This window comes from Melopsittacus undulatus, chromosome 8 (assembly GCF_012275295.1).
Source record: "Melopsittacus undulatus isolate bMelUnd1 chromosome 8, bMelUnd1.mat.Z, whole genome shotgun sequence".
Lineage (NCBI taxonomy): Eukaryota > Metazoa > Chordata > Aves > Psittaciformes > Psittaculidae > Melopsittacus > Melopsittacus undulatus.
This window is the reverse complement of record NC_047534.1, coordinates 46,549,868-46,566,421: the sequence shown is the minus strand read 5'-3', so window position 1 is coordinate 46,566,421 and position 16,554 is coordinate 46,549,868. Positions and strand designations below refer to the sequence as shown.

Here is a 16,554-nt window from a genome sequence, read left to right as displayed (position 1 = left end):
TAAGAGTGTCAGACAAAGCTTTGGAGAGACAGGAGGTGTGCTATTTTCAGCCATGCTCCGGTGAGAGATCAGTCGTGTATGCGGAGGGGGGGACACAGAGGGTGAGATTGACATGACACGTGTGTCAGACAACTCTGGCCCCTTACCAAGAGCAGAATCAAATGTCTAATCATAGAGCAGCAGCTGGTTGTCCAGAAGAGCAGTGAAGGCTGGGCTTGACACTCTCAACTCTCCTCTTGTGTGTGTGAACTTGAAGGAGAAAGTGTGCACAAGGCCTTTTGGGGGACTGGAGAATTGTGTGAATTTTGAAGATGGGAGTAGAAGATACCGCTTGTTAAGAACTGGATGAAGTTGGGAAGACAAAATATCAAAAGCATAGAAATCATGGGAGCTGAAGAAGAAATGCTCATCACTCTGTCTGGAGGTGCCCCCTGGGGCTTCCGGTTGCAAGGGGGTTCAGAGCAGAAACGGCCCCTTCAGGTGTCAAAGGTAGGACTTTGAGATGTGAACTGTGAGAGCAGAGTTGTTCTGCTGAACTCAGATATACCTTCTGTGTTGGGCATCTTTCACTGCCATTAAGGAATGCAGGAACTCCTTTCTGTGACAGCAGATCTTAAAAGGAAAACCTGGGTGGAATGGTCAAGCAGGGTGTGGGGTGGGTCCTTAAATAGATGCTGTTGAGGTAAGGACAAGTGTTGGGTGAAGATCTGCATCTGTACAGCTCAGGCACTTTATAATGTGTACAGCTCTCCCTAGTTGTCAGCAGACATACAAACATAGTTGACTGTGCAGGAAAAAGAGCTAAAATGTGGAAACTTCAGTACTCCTGTAAGACATCCAACAAAACAAAAAATAATTCAAATTGAAGCAACAAAAGTCATATTTGCAGTTTAACTTCATTACTATATTCCAGCTTTCAAAACTTATGCACATTTCTTACTGTCTCTTCTGTTGGCAAAACTTTCTCAATATTGTCTGCAGTGAATATTTTTAATGCTCTAAAGCAGCAAATATTGGTTCCATTTCAAGAATTAAAGAAAAGCTGCTGATTGGATGGGAGATGATATAATAAAAAGAAGTAAGAACCTTGAGTTGCACTACTTTTGATAAGCAACTGTTACTGATCTCTTTCATAAAGACAAGTAAGTGGCTTAAAATTTGGAATAAAAGTCCTCCATTTACTAAGCTCATAACAGCTGCATTAGCCTGGACACAATGATACCTTGGGATGTCTCACTGGAAGGTACCCATTAACAGGAATGAAAAAATGCAGTGCTCAGGTCCTTTTGTTTCCTTAAGTAGACTGTGCTTCTGACAGAGTAGTTTAAAATGAAATGTTCTGTGTCATTTGGCTCACCCCAGGTCAAGAAGTGTTTGCGTGTAACTTCTGCCAAATGATTTGAAATCCCATAGCTTGACCCTGAAGGGGATGTTTCTTACATAGAGAAAGATTATTTTTCACCATGAAAGCAACTTCTGTGCGTACACATAGAGCTTCAGGTACTGAAAAGAAAGAATCAATATAATTTAAACAGGTATCTGGCATCAGTGGTTGTTAGGAAAATGGGATTTTCAGCAGCCACATAAGATCTGTAGGGTCTAGGGTTATTGACTTGTTTTTTTTCCCCAAGTAGACAAGAAACTGGGAGTGGAAAGAGAGGAGATACTGAGTGTCTTATAAAGGATCAAACAGGGGTGAGAAGCAGCTATTACTTAGGCTAAGTTGCACCTTAAGGTGAATGGAATATTGCTCAAAGATTAGTGGCACTTCCAGAAAGGTATTAACTAGGAATTAAGGTATGACACCCAAAACTGGGTGTCATACCTTAAATCTAGCATATTGCATAAAAAAGGAATTACGGAATATGTAACTGATACAAATCCATTTGAGGCTCAAAGTGTACACCATTCTTCAAGCAGGACTTTGATTTTGTAATTATTGCTTTGGGCTATTGTTGTCCAGAACTTAACGGTATTCAGGTGACCATACATGCTCACTGTCTTAAAGGCAGCACCATTTAAGCAGTCTCCAAAGAATGGATTTATAGATCCTTACCAGAACTCAGTAAGATCGTATCTGAATGTAAATTGCTTAGAAGTGAATAAACCCCCGGGAGTGATGGAATAACTCAGTTGTCCTCCTTTTAGTATGGAGGGAGTAGAAGTTTCAGTCTCAGGTTTTGTCTCTTTGAGTTGAAAGATGAACTCTTCATTTTCCTGCAGTTAGGATTCTACTATTGACACCAGCAGGATGAAGTTGGGACAAAATGCTGCCTCTAAAGCATCTGCCAAAATTCTTAATATCATTGGCACTGTTTGGTTATTTTAGGAGCCAAAGATGGGAATGATCCCATTGCTAAAGAAGCCTGAGCTGGGATTGTGTCTGTATGGTATAGCACAGAGAAACAGAGCAGTACTGTCTGTTTCTCTACTGGTTTGTTAGAGCTGGGACTCATGTGGATGAGCAATTTGCTCTGTTTGGCCTCCATCCAGGAGATGAGTACCACTGAGCAGCACTGGGAAGTGTGGTCAGATGGAGGTGTCACTGAGAATGAGCCTGCCTAGCAGAGGTAAGGTCAAATAATGACACAATGTTCATTAGTATAGTGAAGAATGTTTTGTGCGTGTATGAACAGACAGATTAGATAAATGAGAGGGTCTATTAGTAAGCAGATTACTGTGAAATGAAGGACTCTTGGGGAGAAAGAGAAGTGTTCTTATGAGACCAGGAAAACTTTGACTTAGCAGAATGTAAATACTAACGCTTTGGTTCTTTCAGCAAAACCTATTTGGACAGAATGGGGAAGGACAGAACAGGAACATAGGTGAATCTGGAGAAAATGTGATGAGATACAGGCGTGAATATCCAATAGGCGCCAGGAAATAGTTGAGTGGATACAGCTGGTGTCTCAGGGGATTCCAGTGCTATCACTTTAGGCAGTTTCAACTTCTAGACTAAAAATGTCATAGCAGTAACACTAAGGAAAGATGCTTACCCCCTTGGATGCCGAGTCATATTGCTTCTATACACTTTCTGGGTGAAAAAGATCAATAAAAGCTAATTTGGGAAATGTATTAAGTATAACAAATAAGTTATATATAAATTATATACACTGTACTTAAGTAGAGCTGGTAGAATTGCTAGACCAGACTAGGTTAATAGTCACTCCATCTTCTGCTTCCTCTTTCCTCTGTGTTTCAGAGGAAGTTGTAAACTTCACCAATGCATCTAATTTTTCTAGTAATGCAATGTGAAGGGAAATTCTTTCACCCCTGGTAATTACTAGCATGTCCTATGAAGTACATAAGAATTGACAATACTGGTGGTTTATCCTACATATAAACAGATAACAATTTGTAAACAGTGCTTGTCTGACTAAATCTTATATGGTTTCCTAATAAAGACTTGATAACCTCAAGCAGCCAGGCATTCCAAAGACTAAATGTCACACAAAGTGGGATTTCCTGTTTGAGCTGGTCTTGTATTAAAAATCCATACATAATTCATGTTACATGATCTATTTACACATTACACAAAAGTCACAATCTTTTTGCCTTTCTTCTTTCTAAAGTTTACATTACAATGGTATTTTTATTGTTTCTTTCTGTAGAGATTATGGTAATCAATCACTAAGTACTGTTCCTGATCACTTTTTTTTCCTCGAAAATTCTTAGAGCCTGCTGTATGCTTTGTTTTTTTCTTTTTTCTTTTCTGAGAAGATGGTATTTAAATGAGATGAGAATGTTTTCAGCATTATTCTCAATCCTCTTCACATACATCAGTGGGCTTCTAATTGATTGTTCTGTCCTAAGCTGTTCACAATGATGGCTTAAATTGCTGACTTTTTTCAAGTTCAGCTAACTCAGAATGCACAGTGAGCATATGCATTTTAAAACCACCCTTCATAGCACCAAGTGTTTAGCTGGCTGTAACTAAATAAAGTAGCAGAACATGTTAGAAGTTGGGTGTGAACCCATTTTTCTACAGACTGAGAAAATGCATAGCTGTAGTTTAAACCATTTAACCATGCAAGGGATCAGTTCTAAACCTCAGTTCAGCCAACACAAAGGGGTAAAAAAGCAGCTGAATCTTCATATGCTGGATCCAGCTGCCACTGGGCTTCTGTGCTATCAGCTCCCCGTGGGTTATGGGTTCGGGGCACATTTAGAGCAAGGTGCTGGAATTATTCATGTTGTTGGGTTATACATAAGTAATTTCATGTTCAAGTAACCATATGGAGCCAAACCAGCTCTGCCTGCTTCGGGATCGGCGAAACACATATTGGTTCTTCCAGTAGCACCCAGTGGATATTGAGGCAAACCCTCAAATTTAAATAACATAAGCAAGACTGAAAACTGACTAAATGTTTCTACATTTGTAACTTCAAACATCTATTCCTTTTATCTTAAACTTGCTTACAAAAGCATATACTATTTTTCTCCACCCAGACAATCAACTTCAGTGTCTGGGTGCTAAAAATGTCTGGTGTGTATATGAAGTATACCATACTGAAGGGGGTACAGTAACAATGCAGTCTTATAAAAAGACTGAAAGAGTGGAGAGTGAGACAAAAGATGACACAAAATAAAATTTATTGTGTCTGGGGAGCCCTCAGAGAGAAAGAATAGATGATTTTTAATTAGAGCTGCTTTAAAATACCAACCCAGTAATGAGTAAGCTGGAAGAACAGCAGACATTGGTATGCTCAGCAGGCAGATACACAGCAGGATCAAACATCAACAGAGGACGTGAATAATTCTTCAGAAATTAGGAAGGATTGGAGAAACAGAGAAACAAATAAAAGGGAAAATAACCCCCAAAAGAAAGAAAAATCTCTGTTTTTAGTTACAACAATGTCCTTTTAAGTGAAATCTGTTAAACATTAATATTTGGCTTACTGTGTTTCCTAATGAATCTTTTAACTCTTGCCTAGTGAAGCAGATAAAGTATAGTGGAATTTTACACTACCCCTTACCAAAATAAAGCTGATTTAGTGTGGCTCAGTAGCTGTGGCTCGCAGGGCAACACATCAAATCTTTGGCCAGAGACACTTATCGGGACAGAAAGAGATCAAATCAAGCATAAAAGCAAGAGATAAAAAGGATCCATAGATGACAAGGTTTTTATTTTAGAAAGGCCAAGGGAAAAGTACACAGTCCTGAGATGTACAGCATTCCTTGCAAGGAGGAGCTATAAACGATGAAAAGGTTCACCCATTCTTAAAAAAGACTAAGGGAGAACAAATACCATCAGGTTCCTTAAGGCTTTCTTTGCAGTAAGAATATGTGCATCAAATGCACTCGAAACTAAACAAAATGAAAAATAGCTAATCTGAGAAAAATCATAAGATGGAATGGGTTGCCCAAGGGAGTTGTGAATGCACCATCCCTGATGGTGTTCAAAGCCAGATTGGACAGAGCCTTGGATGACATGGTTTAGTGAGAAGTGTCCCTGCCCGTGGCAGGGCAGCTGGAACTAGATGATCTTCAGGTCCTTTCTAACCTTAACTATTCTATGATTCTATGATAGGACATAAGCATTAAGACCAAATCAACCAAAGCAGAAATATAGCATGGGACTGTATTAAGGAAATTTTTACAACAATGACCAGCACAGCTTTAAGATGGTGCAAGTGCATGCAAGCATGTCTTTAGAGATCCTACTACAAACCAAGAGTTATCCAATGAGAGGGAAACCCAGTTACTATACAAAGCAATAAAGGTACTTGTACCTCCAGCATAGTGTGGTGCACAAACATTAATGATGAAGTAAGTAGGAACCAGAGGCTTCCCAGCTAGTACTCCTAGTAGAGGAGAAAGACCTGGGAATGTTAGTGCATCACAAGAGGATAATGAGCTAGCAAAATGATGCATTTCTGAAAAAAAGACAAACAAGTGAGCCTGTCGTAGCCGTATCTAACTCAAATAGGAAGGCACCGATGTTCCTGTCTAATGCACAAGTGGGAATTCACTGGAAATATCACACCTTTGCAGCCAGCCATTTTAAAGAAAAATGAGCGTAAGGCAGAGCAGCTATATAAAAGGAGGGGAGGAGAGAAGGCTTCTTTCACTTACTAAAAGGTTGAAAAATATGATAAAAATATGATTGCTGTCTACAAATAGATGTTGGGCAAATACCAGCAGCACTGTTCAAATATAGGACAGCATTGCCTCTGACCAAATGTGCACAAAACTACTAACCAGGGAGGTTCAGCAACAACTTTCTAATCTAGGAAAATCTAGGAAGAGATTTTGCAATCAGTTTACAAACTGGGGTAAATTGTGGCATCTGAAACAACACAGGACTGGCCCTGATAATCTAAGAAGCTCCTTTCAGTTACCCATTCTGTACAAATACTCTACAGCAATGGAGTGAATTCTTAGGGGAAATTGTGACACTAAATGCTGATCTTGGTAATCTTTTTTTTTCCTCCCCAGAATTCTTTGGGTCTGCTGTATGCTTTCTTTTTTCTTCTTTTTTTTTTTGAGACAAGATGGTATTTAAATGAGGTGAGAATGTTGTCAGCATTATTCTCAATCCTCTTCAAAAACATTGGTGAGCTTTGATTCAATTGTTCTGTCCTAAGCTGTTGACAGTGATGGCTTGAATTGCTGACTTTTTTCAAGTTGCAGCTAACTCAGAATGTACTTTGAACATATGCATTTTAAACCACAAGAATCATTCTGTTGTTTAATAGCGGTTCATCACAACCTCCTTTATACCTCTTTCTCACATAGTACCACTTCCTCCTGACAATTAACTGTTTGTTCTAAGGTCTCCTCTGCCAGATTATCTCGCTGCCTGTGTGCCAGGTCACTGGTCCCTGTGACCCATGGCCTGGCTGCTCTGTCCCATTCGCCTTTGCTCATGTGACATTACTCCTATTGGAGATACTAGCTCTAACCCAAGTAAGTCTGATGGCTTCCAGATTTGCAAGCACCTGCTCTTCCTCTGTCATTTTCAGCAGGCAGGCTGTTCTTGACCTGTTTTCATAAATGCTTCCTGTCACACATAAAGAAAACTGTCAGCCTAGTCTGTAGCATTCACTAATGCTGGTTTTGGAGGGCCCAAGATGTCTGCCTGCATTGTGGAAGGAGCACCTCCAGCAGTTCTGGGAGTGCTCCTGGACATTATTTATGGCTTGTCGGCACTTAGGCAGGTGCCACCCCGGCTGCCAGCAAGGGAGTGTAGGCTGCAACACCAGTGGAACTTTCCAAGGGAGCAGCTGGGGCCACCAGTCACCACATGTAGGGAGAACATGGGGTGCTCCAGGGCTGGTGTCTGGTTGAGGAGCTGCAAGCTCTGCACAGCACTGGGACAGCAGTGAGCAAGATATGGAGCTTGGAAGCGGAGCTGTCCTTCCATGATAAGAAGGTGGCCTAAACAGAAAACCATATTGTCATGGCTGCAAATCAACATTGCTGATTGTGGCAGCTAATGATCTGGTTCACAATTCCTTGTGCCTCTCCAGGACTTGCAGCTCCCTGCAAGGGAAGTGGCTTTACGCAGGAACTCCCTCACAAAACAAGTACAGTGAGCGGACTGTGTGGATGAACTGGATTGGTGGTTGTGCCATCCCCTCTATTAAAATCTTGACTTATACTTGGTGTTTACTTTTAGATAACCTTTAACCATTTGTTAAAGTATTCCTTTGTCACTGCCCAAGCCACATCACTCTGTGTTTTTTTTTCTTAGCTTCCTGCCTTCCCTTGAAAGGACATGAAGCAATCATGCCTATGACAAAGTGCAATGTCGACTCCTGGTCTTTCACACATGACTGTCCTGAATGGTTTCTCCTCTGCTGTGTGACCACAGCTGTGCTGCCCCATGCTTTTTGCTTCCACAAGTTGTCTAACACCTCTGTTTGAAGGGCACTGCTAAAAAAGCTTTCTCTTTTCTCCCTGCAGAGGCAAAGGGTCTAGGCAGTTTTGTCTTTACATCCTAGTTATAGAATCATAGAATCCCAAGGGTTGGAAGGGACCTCGAAAGATCATCTAATCCAACCCCCCTGCAAGAGCAGGGTAACCTAGAGTACATCACACAGGAACTTGTCCAGGCGGGCCTTGAATATCTCCAACGTAGGAGACTCCACAACCCCCCTGGGCAACCTGTTCCAGTGCTCTGTCACTCCTACAGTAAAGAAGTTCTTCCTGATGTTCACATGGAACCTCCTATGCTCCAGTTTACACCTATTGCCCCTTGTCCTATCACTGGATATCAGTGACACAGTTGCCACCCTTCACACAAGGAAGAAAGCTGCCAAAACCTACTTGCACCAGAAATAAGCAAGTGAGGCTACAGTTTACAAGGTTTAGGCTAAGAATATTGGGTTACAGCTACTTAGCCAGTGATGCTGGAGTGCCCGTCAAAGCACGGACAGAAAGGACACATTCTGCCTCCACAGGAGCCAGTGGCAGAAACCTGTGCTCATTACACTTATTTGCAAGACTAATGTTCTCCCACTGCCCTTTGCCTCCTAATCCTCCAAGCCACCACAGCCTCCTGCATTTTGAGGTATGATTATCCAGGTTTCTTGGTATATAAATTGCATGTGAAGAGGGGAAAAAAAAGGAACTTTCGGCAGAGAAAGGGGTAGGTGCCCCATCTGAGCATTACTCAGTTCAGAGCAAACATTGGACTTAACCACCATGATTCTGATCATCAGAGGCCCAATTTAGAGACAACTAAACACAAAAAGCCACCGAATGGCACCAGGTCAGAGGTCCGAAGGCTAGGTCTTCTCTCCACAGAGCTGTCCAAGTGCTCATTTAACAGGGAGCTCACACATTGCATACAGTTACCCATTTTTGAAAGCTGTGTTATCATCTTTGCCCTCTAACACAAGGAACCTCTTGGTTTTGGCCATGTCTCTTGTGTTATTAAGTTGTTCTTCTTACATCTTTATGCCTCCAGAAAGTCTTTATATTTAAACTCATATGCTTTCAAAATAATAAGAGTCAAGGGCTGGAGAAATTAGAGGTGTCTCTGCTGCTTCTTTTTCTATCAGGGAAATCTGAGCTATTTTGAATGATGACTGTATTTGCCCATTAGCAAGCAGAAATCCTGGAAGCATCTCTTGATGGATGATGGTCAGCAGCTGGGGTGAAACCACACAAGTTGCATCTATACCTGTTACATTTAATGTGTCTGGGACCACTCTCTGGCACTGATGCCAGCTGCCAGAGAGTGGAACGAAGCCCAGCAGTTAATGTCTTCTATTCTCCCAAACAAGATGACCATATGCAAGCTGCCCACAGGCTCTGAGAATGGTCTGTTCTAGCTCCTAAACTGTGTCTGGGAGTTGTTCTGGAGAGTATTAGCTGGCCTGAGGCAAAGATGTGCCAATGACCATTTCAGCAGTTTGATGCTACAGGCAATTGCAGTCCAGAGCTCAGGTTCATTTTCTGGCATTATTCAACCTGCTACTTGCTAGAGCCAGTGAATATATCTATGCAGAGCCTATCTTTCCCTGTATGTACAAGATGCCTACAAGATGCTGCAAGGCACAGGGGTCTCCATACCGAAGTTCCCCTGGAATCTTTCAGGTGAATGGTGGGCTTGACTAATCCATACCTGTGGCTGATCCTGTCCTTGCTGCTGCAGAACAACGGTGCTTTGTCCTCTCCAGACTATTGCTGAGAGGTTCTCTTAGGGCAAGTGCTGTGTTTTGGCGCAGTACACTTCCAAATATGGTGAATGCTGTGTACAGCTACTTTTGCAAACGTAAGTTACTTTTTTTTTGTCTAGGATTGTATCTTCATTGCATTGAAGGAGTGAGACTGAGGCTCTAGAAAAGGACCTATGTGGGACATGTATAATCATGTTTCTTCTGAACACTCAATTCCTTTCGTTGTAGCAGCTAGATGTGGGCACTGGGACCTTGCTTTTTGACAATCTTATCTGTTCCTTCTGAATCCTTGCTTCACACAAAAACCCCTTGATATCCTGCTGCTTACCCTGTTGAGTGTAAAATGCTTATCAAGTACTTTTAGTATCTATTCTAGTACATGTGGCATTGTTTTTGTCTTTGGTATTACACTTCAGTCACTTTTCCACTAATCTTCAATGAAATAACAAAGGGTCATGGAGATAAAGCTTTTTTTTTTACCTACCTGCAGCCAGCTCTGGGTAGATAAACATTCCCAACAATGATCTCTGCGCTAAACTTTTTGCTTAGGCAAAGCAGGTGGGTTTTTTTCCTCTTTCCTTCCCTGTATTATGAGGAAAAAATGCTCTTTTTAAGACTTTTTGTTTCAATAGAGGGAGAAAACTACACTCTTCGTTGCTTGCCTCTGTTTTTTATCAGCTTGTATACCCTGGTACATTTAGTGCACTGAAGAAGTTGTTCTTTCTCTCCCACACTGCATAGCAATAGCCCCCTCACCAGTACACTCTAGGTGGTAACATATCACAGTAGTCTTATATTTACTTAACCAATTGGCCAACACCAGTATCCTCTGCCACTACCAAGTTTCATCTCTAAATTCCTTGTATCAGAAGTCACCCAAGTCTGTCCTGCCACTCAAGATGCCTTCTTTCACCATCCTCGCTTGCTGTGTTCATCCCAGAAAGTGTGTTTTCTTTTCCCTTCTTTATATAAAGACTCCCTAAATAAGCTTTAGTGTGGATGACCAGTGAAGTGTGTCTGCAGAAACACCGGATTTACTTTACGAAGCACCTCTTAAACAGGAATATGGTGTTTGGTCAAGAAGTTATTGGAACTAAGTGGAGAAGAGTATGTAATGGTCAGTGTAATTATATTACTATATTATATAGTACAATATACATTATTAATCATGATATATTATAATTATATATAATTATAGTAGAATTCTCCTGTAAAATAGCTGCCAATAAAAATATGACATTGCATGAAGATGTGATGCCATTCACATACTTAACAGACAAGGCATTAAAAAAGTATCTTGCTGGATCTCTGTGTTCAGGAGGGCAGCTGAGACAAAGGAAATTTAAGAGCCAGAACAAAATATTGTAGGAAAAACATCCCAACTTCCAGGCTTCTGCTACTTACGGCTCACAATCTGAGTGCTTTCTCCAAGGTCATACAAAGAATCATCCAGGTCTCCTGGATCCCACTCTAGTGCTTGTACTTCCTTGCACCAGTAAAAGTTAGGCCCTGGTCTTGGAGTAAAAATAAACTGTCTCACTAATCAAAATGATGTCAATGTAGATGGTCAGAAGGAAGAAGAGATGGAGGGTGTTTGTTTCTGCTCTTACCTCTAGCAACCACTGCATTTGTGGTTTGGCTGAGCAGGAAGTTCTGGGAGGAGGAGACACAAATGCTTGTTGGCTCCTACGTGAGTTCATTCCATTTTGGTAATGCTTTCTACTACAACAGGGCAGTTCTTACCTCTTAATGGGAACTATGTGACAGGACTACATTTCACATAGGATGGGAATGAAAGTTCAAACACTGCCAGGTTGCCATGGAGTGTTGTACCCCAGGGCATTGTAGCTGCTGAGGGAAGGGGGCAGCTGAGTGCAGTCAGAGAATGGAAGGGGTACCGGATGGGAATATGAATTGCATTCAGTATACAACTTTGACCGGGTTCTGAGTTGACTAGGTTGCTTCTGGAAAGAATTTAAGAGTATTTTAGATTTAGGGGAAGACTCTCAACATAATTTTTCTTCCTGCCTTACAGATTGAGCTCTCTTGATGAGAGGAGGTGGGAGGTGCCTTGGGGAGGCAAGGGGTAAAAGATGGTAGGAACTTGTTACAGCTTATTCCTGAAAGGCACTGCAAACCACTTCTGATTACCCACAGCATGTTTCCTTTCTTATGAAGAAGTGGTGCTGGCCAGCAGGGAGGGTGGCTGCAAAATTTCAAGACAGGTTCCCTGGGCTGTACTCAGGCAAGATGTGAAGCTGCTGAGTTACTATCAGGATTACTCTATTCTTAGCATCCCAGCATGTGTTCACCCCCCACATACCACTGTTTAAATATAGTCCCTACTGAAGGACAGATGCTGCCAAGTTGCAGCTGACCCCCTCCTCTCTTGCATTCTGTTCCTGAAAGCTAGGCTGAAATCTCCCGAGACGTGTCCCATGGTCAGCATGTCATTTTGTCTCCACAGGGCTGTACAAGGAAACTTGTGCTGCACTGTTAAAGCCTAATCCCAGTCCTGGCCTTTCTGGCCTCTCCTAGCACTAGCTTTCCCTTCAACACCTTTTCTTCTAACTTGTTGCCTTCACCCTTTTTCCTCCCTCAGTTGCTTCTGTCCTTTACCTCCTGTCTGATTCAATATGATCAGTGAGAGGAAGAGGGCAAAGAAATGAAAAAACTAGGCACATGGATGTGCATGTACTCTGGTGCCACAGACACACAAACCTTTCCTACGCGTGCAATTTTGCCACAACAGAAATCCTGATGGGAAAGCAGAGAGATGGACAATCTTCTGCATAAATGCATTTCATTACTTTATATTTCCAGTCACATAAATCAGTAATGCATTGACATTGGGATTCTCTAAACAGAGCTGGAACCCAAACAAGACATTCCTTCTGTGTGAGCCGAGGTGTGCCAAGGGAAAGTGTGTCCACTGGGGCTCAGAGTGGAAAGCATCGTAGGCAGTTAATTGCAAGAGGCTCAGAGAATGTGTGGGGTTGTCCCTGTGAAAAGGAGAGATCAATCTCTGCAGTATGTGCTAGAAGGCTGGACAATACAATCCCCCAGGGCCAGGTCTGGGACTAGTTTTGACCACTTGCTGGAGTCCCTCAGTGCTGCCTTTCACTTGCACAAGAGCACTCTGTAGGGATCTGCCATAGGAAACAGAGAGGATTTGTCTTTGAAATGCTGCTTTTCCCATCCTTTCCTAGCTGCTGGGGGACACCTTCCAACCTGCGTGCAGCCTAAGCAGAAGCTCCCTTTTAGTGATGCTTCATGTGTGTCACTGGATGCCCAGGAGAGGGCATCTTTTGGACATGGGGAGCAAGTGGCGGAGCCTGAGGGCAGCCTGACCTTCAATGTGGGCAGCTGCCCTGGGCTGAGGCCTCAGAGGCTCAGTGCTGCCCTCCCTGTGAGCGAGAAGTGGAGGCTATGGGTTGTTGTTAAAGGTCTCCATAGCTCCGTGCCGGCAGTCATGTAAAAACCGGCAGGGTTATGCTGGTCTCTGTCCATAGGCTCTCTAGCCTCCAGCACACTGCACCCTGCTGCCGTGGTTCTGGATTAAATCCTGTCCTTCCTGTACGACTGCCTTCTTCCTTCTCTCCCTGCACAGTTCTCCTCTGCCTTTAACCCCTTTGCTTTCCTCCCTGGCAAACACAGTGGTGTAGAGGTTCATAATTAAAATGAAGCTGTGAATAGTATGTCCCCTGCTCCAGGAAGCAGATTCATAAACTTCCAGGGATAGGTTTATAAAACTATTAGAGACTGTCACCCAGGAACATTTACAAGGTATTTTCAGACTCCTTAGATTTCTTCCTGTGCTGATAGAGACTTGGTCCTGTTTTCCTGAAAAGGAATGGAGACAGGGAGAAGTCCCCTCCTGGGTTATAGAGGTAGTTTGCAGGCTTCTGCAACAGCACTGAATTAATGATAGTTGCTTTAGTGCATGGATCTTCTGCCACCATGGTAAAATCTGAGCACAGACCAAGCCAGAGCCAGCATCTTTACTAACCACAAAAGAAATGCATTGCTTACCTTGCATCCCACCAGCCTAGTGAGATCTAAAGGTGCCTGAAGCAGCTGCAGGCAGTACTGTGAGCACAGCTTTACCCCTCCCTGCCTGGGAATTCCAAACATTTGCCAGCAAAGTCCTGCAGTACTTTAGGACCACAGGATTACAGGAAGCTTACCGGCTTTACTCCTGGTGGTCACAAACCTACATCCAGCTGGTTTCAGTAAGCATGGAGAACAATGGGATGTGAAGAATGCCCTGAGCACCTGCTGACAGCCTTTAATCCCCAGTCCCCTCACTCCATAATTGGGAGAGATAGCCAGCAGGTGTGTTCCCATCCTGGGCTAAGCACCAAGCACTTGGCCATGGAGTTGGCTTTTTGGGGGATACCAGGAGGAGACCCTCCTCCTGATCTCTCAGTTTCGTGACTGCATTAGCTGCTCTGTTGGTAGGCAGCACTGGAAAATGTGTCTGCTATCTCTTCTCAGTTAACAGCTGCACCTTGAGGGAGTATCAGGAAGCAGCATTTATACTGTAACTGCAAAAAAATGGTTCTTCAGCAGTTCATTACAGACCCACACATTCTCATTCCAGGCTTATATTAACAAGGAGGGAGATAAAGGACTAAAATGACAGAGGCTGATGGATGTGGCAGCTGGGATGAGCCAGCCCCTATTTTAAGCATGCCGGCAAAATTTCGGGTCAAGCTGGAGAGGCTACAGAGTGATAAAGTGCCAATGAACACAAACAGCTTGGAGCATAGCTCTCCTATTTTCCATCTCCTTCCCCAACACCTCTCAGTCCTGCTGACAGGCTACCTGGGAGGAGTGCTGCTGAGCCCTGGGCATGTCTGTACACCATGCATGCAGAAGGCCTGGGCCCAGGCCCTGAGACCAGCCGGCCATGCCATGGGACTTCCACAGGGCTTTGGCTCTACCCCTCCCTGCTCTCCTCCTGTCCCTGCAAGAACAATGACAGGGCAGCAATACTCTCACATCCACTTTTCCATCCTGGGACTGCCATGGGGGTGCAGGCAAAGTAGCTTATGTGATTTTAAAGCTGAGTCTGGTTGCTGGAGTACAGAGCTACAAGATATGGGCTAAGGTGCCCTGCTGTACATTAGCTCTCTGCAGGAGTCTGACACAGTTTGTTCACTGCACCCTCTGTTAAACAGCTCTACATTAATTTGTCTCTCACTCAACTGTAAGATCTGAAGAAATATTCTAGAAGCATCTACAAGTCCAGCATATTGCTACCTTCAGCGTGATTTGCCCTGACCCAGTGTTTTTTCCTGGCTGTTCTTTTATGTGCAGAATGAACACATAAGACATAAAAGGACAGCTGTCCTATAAGGCTATCCCACTGCTTGCCTATATGAGAGAGGTCTGTGTTTTTGGGCTGAGGTGGCACATGGTTTGCTTGCTTGCTTGTCCTAGCAGAAAGGCTAGGCTTGTTTGGGGCTTTCAGTAAGAAGTTTAACTGATGAATGATGGAACAAAAGGGAGAGGAAACACTTGGTGAAAGATGACCATGAGAGGCCAGATCTAGAAACTAGCCTGGAACTAGAGACCCAGACTCCAGTGTCAGATATAGCAATGCATATTCTGCACAGCTCCTGTTAAGGCTAAAGATTTACTCCAAGTTTACACTGTGTAACAGGACACCATATAGCCTGATGCAGATGTCCAGAAATACACTGGCCAAATCCATTAGAGCAAGAATGCTTCACAGCAGGAAGTGCTTTGTAGTCACCATCTCTTCCCGATGTCAGCTTCCCTGAGGATGGTTACTTGCAGGGGCTCTGCATGAGTGTCAAGGATCAGACACAGTATGATGCACAGTAAGGGTATACAAAAGGACACACATCCATATACAGGGATGGTCTGTAAAGAGTTCTTGTTCCATCCCTGAAACAGAGACTCCCTAAGCAACTTAGGAGGTAGAGAATGAGAGAAGAACACATAGATGTTCTTGTCATTCACTGCAGTCTTTCATCTGCACTGAAGGTCATTAATTGGGTTGGTGATAGGTCAGGCCTATCGTGAGCAGACTCTTGGAAATAACAGGAATACAGAGACTAAAAGGCACTGACAGGGTTTACCCATGAGGACTGGTCCTCCACCCTGGCAGCACGGTAGTCTGGCACTTATTTTATTCTGACAGGAACAGAGCAATAGAAGGGCCAATAGGAGACAAATAACTGAACTAAATAGCTGCAGTACTCCTCTTCATCCCTATCTTCTCTCTTCTGCTTTTCCAGATCCGAAAGAGAAGCAAAGCGTGCCGTGGAGGCCTGTGGGAAAATGATGTGCTAGTATCTATCAATGGGAAGTCGTGTGCTGGCCTCTCCCATGCTACTGCCATGCAGATCATCGATTCTTCCAATGGCATGCTCAACATCCGCGTGAAAAGGTAACCTGCTCCCCAGGCACCAATGCTGTGACAGTGCAGGCAGCAGGGCAGCTTCAACCAGTGCAGCAGCTATCCACACCTAGCAGAAAGAAGGCAGGCAGGAAGCCTTTGGTCTCTTCATACTGCAGAGAACTTCCCCATGGCTAACACGTGGCCGTCCAGAAGTTTTGCATGGTCTCAGTGCCTGGCCTGAGGGCTGAACTGACCCCAGACCTTGCTGACCCTTGGGCTGGAAGCAGATGTTTGCAGTGTGAGGGCTATGCTGCAAAGAATGAGCAATTTAGGCTCCAAGCAAGCAGATGCCACAGAGCAGATCATCTCAGCAATTAACAGAGACTCCAGTTCATTCTGGGTACATAACTGTTCCGTAGAAGTGGATTTGACTACACATTGGATAATTGAGCCAAGATAAGATCACCTGAGTATTTGCTACAGCAAGCCACTGTAGTCCAATAGAGTGTGAACTGACTTCCACAAAGAAGTGTGTAGCTGAGTCCCTTTTAC

General features: G+C 43.5%; 1 protein-coding gene across 1 annotated transcript in view; it reads left to right on the top strand.

Annotated features, from left to right (window-relative positions):
- Window positions 1–179: 179 nt before the first annotated feature.
- Window positions 180–16,554, top strand: part of SYNPO2L (synaptopodin 2 like) — a 35,615-nt gene continuing 19,240 nt past the window's right edge. The window contains exons 1-2 of the mRNA XM_005152659.2: window positions 180–489; window positions 15,899–16,050. Of these exons, the coding sequence (XP_005152716.2) occupies window positions 346–489; window positions 15,899–16,050 (296 nt within the window). The 5' untranslated portion in view covers window positions 180–345. The remainder of the gene's footprint in view (window positions 490–15,898; window positions 16,051–16,554) is intronic.